Below are 7,703 nucleotides of genomic sequence, written 5' to 3'. Positions count from 1 at the left end.
CATGTTTTGGGCGTGAAACGTGAAAGCAACGTTTTTCTTTTACGACACTGGAAAACGATAACACTATACCACGTGGCTGTTCAGTTATTGCATTTACTTTAATTTTCGACACAACCGTTGAAAATGAATGAAAAACAGACGAATTATATTTTACTTATAACATTTAATAAATATCAAGACATTGACTTACCTGTTAAAAACGATTGGACAGCTAATAAATCACAAAGGCTTTCTATGCAAACGCCACCGACAAGTAGAAAGGGAAACTGAATTATCGACCGAAACAGCGCCGCGCGCGATCCTGGTCTAGATGGCGCCATCCATATTATCGTTTCAAGGCCATCTGAATCAAAAAGCTGCCCTTTTTAATTTTATAAATTAATTTTTTCTAATTTGCGTTTATAATACGTTTATTAACGTCTCCAGTAGGAGTCCTTTATGGCTATCTATAAAAGCACACTGTACTTTAATGAATTTAGGGTTATTTAGTTTTTGGATACCGCTTCTGACTTGTCAGGTAACAAATTTTGCGTTGCAGCTTCGGCAATTTGGCGAATTTCGGGCGGAATGCAAACTAAATTCTGTTTCTCATATTTTATTTATTATTATCATGTTGTAACACTAATAACTAATAATTTGTAAGTTTTATTTTTAATGACAGACGGCAGAAATAACTCAAAAAAAAACAGGTGGGCGCCGAGTGTTACCAACCGATGCCAACTAACACAAAATTCTCTAGGCGACAAAAAAATATATTTTTTTAATTAAAATAAGAAAAAAGGGGGCGCAAATTAGAAAAAATAGCATAAAATACTCGTTTTATAATGGCATTGGCGCACTCTTCCCATAGAAAACTCGCCTACGGCTAACGTTTTGTAGGAGTATTTTTTTGTTTAAAATAATAGTGATAAAAGTTGAAATCTCCATTTTAGAAAGTAATGCATCGAAATAGACCCTCCCACATAGTTTTTGCAATGAGGTACGAAGCAAAAATGCTTGTACAGTTGGAGACAAAATACTTTGGTCGTCAATGTCACTTAAGTGACATTAAATTGTGAAGCATGCTTTAGGACTGTTATCATCATAGTTGACAAGTTGTACATATTTTTGATAGAGAGATATAATAGTTGTCATTAATTTGAAATTGACATTCATTTTAACGTTAAAGCCTGAATTACATTAAAGTGTCAGAAAAGTGACGACCAAAGTATTTTGTCTCCAACTGTAAGTACTCATATTTACATTGACTTGTCAAATTGCCAAAAATGAAAAACTGATATTATTGTTTTTGTATCAATGTCAGTAATTTTTTGTCTAATTATAACTTTGAATAAAGAAAAAGACATACTAGTCTGTATAAAAACTGTTTCAAGACCCCCACATCTGTTTTATGTGCGTCCAATAGTGGTTTAATTTTGTGGTTTCGGTGGGGTGCATTTTCGGTCGCAGACTCCATGTTATGTCAATGTCAGTTCATGTCGTAATTCGTAATTTTTTTTAATAATTATGATTCTAGACGAAAAAAAGAAATAAAAAATTATCACTTTACATTGCCATAAGTTTTTCTTATTTATGGGGGCTTCGGGGCTTTCTATTGTCGCGTCCCCATCAGCTGATAACTGTCAAGTGTCACTGTCACAATGACAGATTGCAATTTTGACAGATTGGGTGTCATTCATTACAAAACGCAACAAATTTTATTAAATATTACATCAAATGATTAATTGAGTACAAATAAGTGTATTAAGTAACTGTAAAAAGTGAGTTGTTTTTATTTTGTGTATTTTTTTGTTCGGACGCGGCCATTTTCGGTCGCAAATTATGTTTTTGTGTCAATGTCAGTATTTTTTTGTCTAATTATAAATTTGAATAAAGAAAAAAACACACTACGATGTATAAAAAATTGTGTGTTTGCAAGACTGATTTAATTTAGTGGTTTCGATGCGGTGCATCTTAGGACGCGACTATTTTCGGTCACAGACTCCATGTTATGTCAATGTCAGTTCATGTCGTAATTCGTAGTTTTTTTCTCTAATTATGACTCTAGACGAAGCAAAAGACATACTAGGGGGTAAAAAAATGCGTTTCAAGACCGGCGTGTGGTTTAATCACTTCCAAGAGTAAAATCGACGATTTATTACTTAACGATAAGAAAACATCTGGGGAGGGAAATAAAAAATTATCACTGTACATTGCGACAAGTGTTTTTCACTTTTGGGGGCTTCGGAGCTTTCTTTAGTCGTGGCCCCATCAGCTGATAAGTGTCAAGTGTCACTGTCAAAAAATTTGACAGTTTGAATGTCATTACAAAGTGCAAAATTTTTTTTTTAATTATGACATCAAATGATTAATCGAGTCAAATAAGTGTACTGAGTGTCTCAAATTATTGTTAAATATGAGTTGTGATTTAATTTTGTGGTTTCGGGCCGGGGCATGTTAAGCCGCGGCCATTTTCGGTCCCAAACTCAAGTTTGATTAAGTTAACAAAACGCAACAAAAAATTCAAATTGGTACACCAAATAATTAACTGAGTACAAGTAAGTGTATTTGTTGACTCAAATCATTGCGGAATATGAGTTGTGATTTAATTTTGCGTTTTCAGTGCGGTGTGTATAATGCCGCGGCCATTTTCGGCCGCAGACGTCATGTTTATGTGTCAATGTCAGCTTGTGAAATGTCGTAACTCGTAATTTTTCTCAAATTATGACTTTGGACGAAGAAAAAGACACACTAGGGGGTAAAAAAATCCGGTTTAAGACCCCCGCGCGTGTGCTATTTACCTCCGAGAGCAAAATCGACGATTTATTACGAAATGACAAGGAGGCACCCGAGGTGGAGTCAAAGAAAGGTAAATATTCCCGTTTCGGGGGGCCCCTCACTGTTGTCATTGTTCGTAGAGAAGGGCCCATCCCTGGCGTCGTTCCTCCAAGTGGAGCTGACCCGTGACTACCTCCTGGAACACGACGAGGAGCGTTTTTCGGCCCGGAGAGAGAAAGTCTACTCATTTATGCGAATCCCTCGCGAAGTGGAGCGTTTTATGCGTTATGGATTCATGCAATGCACCGATTCGTTCCTTTTTGTTTACACGTTTCTACCAATGAGGGTTTTACTAGCACTGTGGGCTTTGGTGACTCGACCGTTTTGGTGTTTTGGGGTCCATGACAGAGGAAGACGCGTTTTAACTCCAGCGGAGATTTGTGATTTATTGAAGGCTGTTATTCTCGTCACGTGTAGCATGATTATGTTCTCGGTTGACACAAATATGTTGTATCATTTGATTAAGAGTCAATCGGTGATTAAGTTGTACATTTTTTATAATATGTTGGAAGTGGGGGACAGGTTGTTCTCGGCGTTCGGACAAGACACCATTGATGCGCTGTTTTGGACGGCGACGGAGCCCCGGGGACGGAAAAGGGAGCATCTGGGGGTCATTCCACACCTGATTTTTGCCATCGTTTACGTCAGTATCCTTTTGTTAAAGTTAAAGACTAAGTGTTTTTTTTATTTGATTTTGCATTAATTTTATCTCGAAATACTTCCGTTAGTACTTGTAATAATATTTTAGTTATACAGGGTGTCCCAGTAAGTTGTTAAAGTTCATTATTTATGTTTAAATGTTAAAATTTTACGAAATTTATATAAACAATTGATAAATACGAATCTAGTGCATCGCTTAAAATTATTTTCAACTACACAGCGTGTCTCCAAAATAAGTTTCAATACAAACTTGTTTTTTTAATGAAACACCATAATTATTTATTTTTTCATGTTTTTTAAGTTAAATTTTTATTGGGTGATTTTGTTGAGTTTTTGAAATACCTAAGTTCGTTTTCTTGACGAAAATATGCTTTTAAAAAAAAATATTAGCCAAAAAAATGGTGTTTTTTTTCCACTATAAAAATGGAAAGTAAAAAAAAAATTAGAAGTTTGTTAAAAGTTTATATTATATTAAAATTCGAGTTGTTTTATTGTAAAAATAAAGAATAATGTAACGTAAATGTGATTACTGAGTTATTTAAATTTTTAAAAAAAATTACATTTTTTTGACCACGGATTTTTCTATTTTGAAAAAATTTTTTATAAAAAAAACGCGTTTTTAGTTTCAGAAACATCAAAAAATGTCCAGGTTAGTAAAACAGCACATTTTACAAAATTCTGGAAGATCTCTTTATTTGTTAAATGTTTTAATTTCGAAATTTTTACTTTTTGTTTTCTTTTTTTTATTTAATTTTTATACACTTTCAACTTTTTGAAAATGTCTTTCAATCTTTTAATTTTTATTTTCATCTTTCTAACTTACAAATTTTGAGTTGTTTAGTGCATCTTTAGATCTCAAAACACGTTAGTCTTTTACTTTGCAAACTTTTTTTTACAATCTTTAAACTAATTTCTCTTTACATTTGAAAATACAAACAACAACTTTTTTTGAAGAATTTTTGAAGTTTTTCAGTTTTTTTCTTGTTGAATCTATGTATTTTATACTCTTATTGAGTTTTTTATCTTTCATCGTTTAATATTTCTATTTTAATATTTTAGTCCTTCTGTTTGGAATCTTTAGATTCTTTGGCTTTTTACAAAAATAATTTAATAATCTCTTAGGTGCAGAAACAAAAAAAAATTAATACTGATTAAAAAAAAATTAATTTCACTGTTTTTAATGTTAAAAAAGCCATTTTTTATAGAACCACATTTCAGTACACAAGAATTTTTCTTATTAAAAATATACAGACTGTGATTTTTTTGTATAAATCTCTTATTTACGATTTTTTTTCTATATTTTTTTGACCTTGTAACAAAATATAAAGTTTTACTGCTTGAAAAGTAATTTTTCAACTCTCTTTCTTTGACACAAGAAAGTTTATAGCTTATTAACACTTTAAAAGTAAAAATTAGTTAATTTTGAGAATGTTATTTTCACATTTTTTGAGGAAAAGTAGGTTTTTCAATAAAATAATGGCCAGTACTCACTTTTTTTGTGTTATAATTTTTTTTTCAAATATTTTTGTTCAGTTTTTGTAAATTACAGTTGTCTGAAACCTGAAATAACAGTCAAAGATTTTTTTAAATATTTTCATAATAAATATAATTAATTCAAATGTTCTATTTTTTACTGAAATGCAATATAATAATTTTAAATACAATCTGAGAAAGGATAAAAACGATCATTAAACCATATTTTAGCACGTAGTGCACACAAAAAATTTTCTACAACTAAAAAAATATTAGTAGTGAAGCAGACTATAAAAAAATTTAAATTTCTAAGTAGAAAATTAATGACTTTTTAGGAAACTATTTACTTTAGAGACTGATTTTTTTGTAATAAAATTGGTCATTACACTTTATTTTAATTCGATTTTCAACTCAGTTTTTGTACTTTTTTCCAAAAGTAATTAATTTTAAATAAATGATTTTAGGAATGCAATTTCAAATTTCTTAAGAAAAAGTAGGTTTTACTGTGTTTCAGTCAAGTTTTTTTCAGTTATTTTAGTTTAGTTTTTGCAAATTACAATTGCCTGAAACCTGAAAGAACAACTTTATTTTATTATAGTAATCTGAATCCAAATGTTCTAATTTTGCGAAAATTCGATGTAATATTTTTGTAAAAAATAGTATTTGTCATCTTTTTTCATGAAAAAGTAGGTTTTGTCTGGTCAGTGGTAATTTTTTTATTTTGTTACAACTGATTTTTCACAAAGTTTGTGTAACCTATTTTTGCGACACGCTGTATAGTTAAAATAAAAATGAAAATGATTATTAGCCACAGTGGTAAAAAAAAAGAATTCAGTATTTTCCTTATTAAGTCAGTCCTTCACAGCATTTTGGTGTTGTTTCAAGCCACGACACTCAACGTCGCGATAAACTCCAACAACAAGGCCCTTTTGACCATCATGATGTCAAACAATGTAAGTTAGCGTCTTTGAAACCGTATAATTCGCCCCAAAATTGCAGTTTGTGGAGTTAAAAGGGAGCGTTTTCAAGAAATTCGACAAGAATAACCTATTCCAAGTGTCTTGTAGCGACGTGAGGGAGCGTTTCCACCTCATCGTCCTCCTTTCAATCGTCGTTTTGCAAACAATGCGCGAATATTCGTGGAAATCGGACCGACTTTGGGTCCTCGTCCCCGACTGTCTAATCGTTTTAATCGCCGAAATGTTCGTCGATTGGATCAAACACGCGTTTATCACCCGTTTCAACGAACTCCAATTGGACGTTTATCGCGATTACACCACCAGTTTGGCCTATGATATGGCCCAAACGCGCCAAAAACACGCCTTTTCGGACCACTCGGACCTGGTGGCGCGCCGAATGGGGTTCATTCCGCTGCCCTTGGGGGTGGTGATGATTCGAGTGCTGATAAGTGCGGTCCAAATCAGCGATTTCGCCTCGGTTTTGCTCTTTATTTTGGCGTATTTCTGTCTCGGATCGTTCAAAATTTTGAATAGTTTGCTGATTTTGGGGAAAGCTTGTGATTTGATAGCGCATCATAAGCAGGAGAAGGCGAGTGTTCAGTCGCCCAACTCGAAGACGACGACGACGGCGACGAGTCCGCTGAGGCCCCCCGTGACGGGGGAGCAGTCGGGGTTTCCCCCGGTTGAGATTAAGGGGGATTTGGGGCCGGCGGCCATCTTCGCGAATAGTACTGTTGATTTGAAGAATGTTAGTTTGAATGAGGAGTTGTTGAAGGTGGAGGGGGAGGATATTAAGATTGAGGCGGTGGGGGAACAGGGAGAGATTGTGACGAGGAGTTTCCCCGATATTAATAGTAAACAGTTGGAGGAGGTGGGAGGGGAGGGGTTGAAAAGGGCCGAGTCGGAGCCTTCGTTGAATGTTTGCAGTGATGAGAGTGATTTGCCAAAGTGATACTAGTCGGTTTTTGGTTCTATTCCATCCTATTGTTTTTTTTTTTTTTTGGTTAAGTCCAAAGACTTGAATTTTCGTATTGCAGTTTGTAAATAAATATTTTTATATGAGGGGTTTTTCTTTTTTCCTATCCTACACTGCAAATTGAGGTTGGTATCAAAAAAATTATAAAAATATTAAAACAGACTAAAACACTGATGAAAAACTGTCAAATTTCAAAAAAATTACAAAAATAAATGCTGTAATAACGAGTTTACATAAAAGTCGATTTTTAAATTTAAAAACTTTTGCTCTAATATGGTCGTGGTTGGTAATAAATGTCAGTCTTCAATATTTTTTAAAATTTTGTTGAACTAACAATGAATACTATAAATATTTCATGTTCACCACCTGAAGAAAGAGAAATTGCTCAAAACGCCGCTGAAAATCACCATTACCAACCTTTAGAAAGTAAATTGTACTAGTCTATTTCAGCACCCAAATTGGTGTTGAAATGGCTCATTAAAGCATCGGTTTTGGTATCGAAATAAGCTTTTTTCAGACGCAAAATACAAAAAAGTGTTTTATTGTTATAACAGTAATTTATTGTAGTCACAGAAAAATGCTTTGTTTTTTTAATAAATGAACACAAAATGTTTGGGGAATTTTTTACTTGCGTTTTAGTTTTGTTTGATTTTACTACTTTAAAATTGTAGCAGACGATAGGCGTTTATCTTAAAAACACCCAATAATTTTTACTAAAACAAAGCTGTTAAATAGCAATAACATATTAGGACAAAATAATTAAAAAACTAAAGATGAAAAAAAAATGATTTTCAAAGTATTTATTATGAAATATTAAA

The 7,703-nt window shown here is 33.0% G+C and overlaps 2 protein-coding genes across 2 annotated transcripts in view; one reads left to right on the top strand and one right to left on the bottom strand.

Moving 5' to 3' along the window:
• Window positions 1–300, bottom strand: part of LOC123007313 — a 5,530-nt gene extending 5,230 nt beyond the window's left edge. Inside the window, exon 1 of the mRNA XM_044402545.1 lies at window positions 191–300. The gene's annotated coding sequence lies outside the window, so the exon portion shown is untranslated. The remainder of the gene's footprint in view (window positions 1–190) is intronic.
• A 1,718-nt stretch (window positions 301–2,018) lies between these two features.
• LOC123007134 (protein TAPT1 homolog) lies at window positions 2,019–6,971 on the top strand. The gene is made up of 5 exons (XM_044402215.1): window positions 2,019–2,537; window positions 2,603–2,848; window positions 2,898–3,464; window positions 5,806–5,903; window positions 5,950–6,971. Exons 2-5 carry the CDS (start codon window positions 2,704–2,706, stop codon window positions 6,859–6,861), a joined length of 1,722 nt encoding a protein of 573 aa, XP_044258150.1. The 5' UTR covers window positions 2,019–2,537; window positions 2,603–2,703; the 3' UTR covers window positions 6,862–6,971.
• The last annotated feature ends 732 nt before the right edge of the window (window positions 6,972–7,703 follow it).

The sequence above is a fragment of the Tribolium madens genome, unplaced genomic scaffold, assembly GCF_015345945.1.
Source record: "Tribolium madens isolate multiple individuals breed KSU strain unplaced genomic scaffold, Tmad_KSU_1.1 Scaffold_3;HRSCAF=73;Tcas5.2_LG2, whole genome shotgun sequence".
In the NCBI taxonomy this organism is placed as follows: Eukaryota; Metazoa; Arthropoda; class Insecta; order Coleoptera; family Tenebrionidae; genus Tribolium; species Tribolium madens.
Note: the sequence above shows the minus strand (reverse complement) of the source record. Positions and strands in the feature narration are given on the sequence as shown.

What these genes read in the sequence shown, in the direction of transcription:
- LOC123007134 (XM_044402215.1), top strand. Translation starts at nt 2,704, where the DNA reads ATGACTTTGGACGAAGAAAAAGACACACTAGGGGGTAAAAAAATCCGG. An exon ending in CGAGGTGGAGTCAAAGAAAG is followed by an intron (nt 2,849 to 2,897) that starts GTAAATATTCCC and finishes CATTGTTCGTAG; the next exon opens with AGAAGGGCCCATCCCTGGCG. An exon ending in TTTTGCCATCGTTTACGTCA is followed by an intron (nt 3,465 to 5,805) that starts GTATCCTTTTGT and finishes TTATTAAGTCAG; the next exon opens with TCCTTCACAGCATTTTGGTG.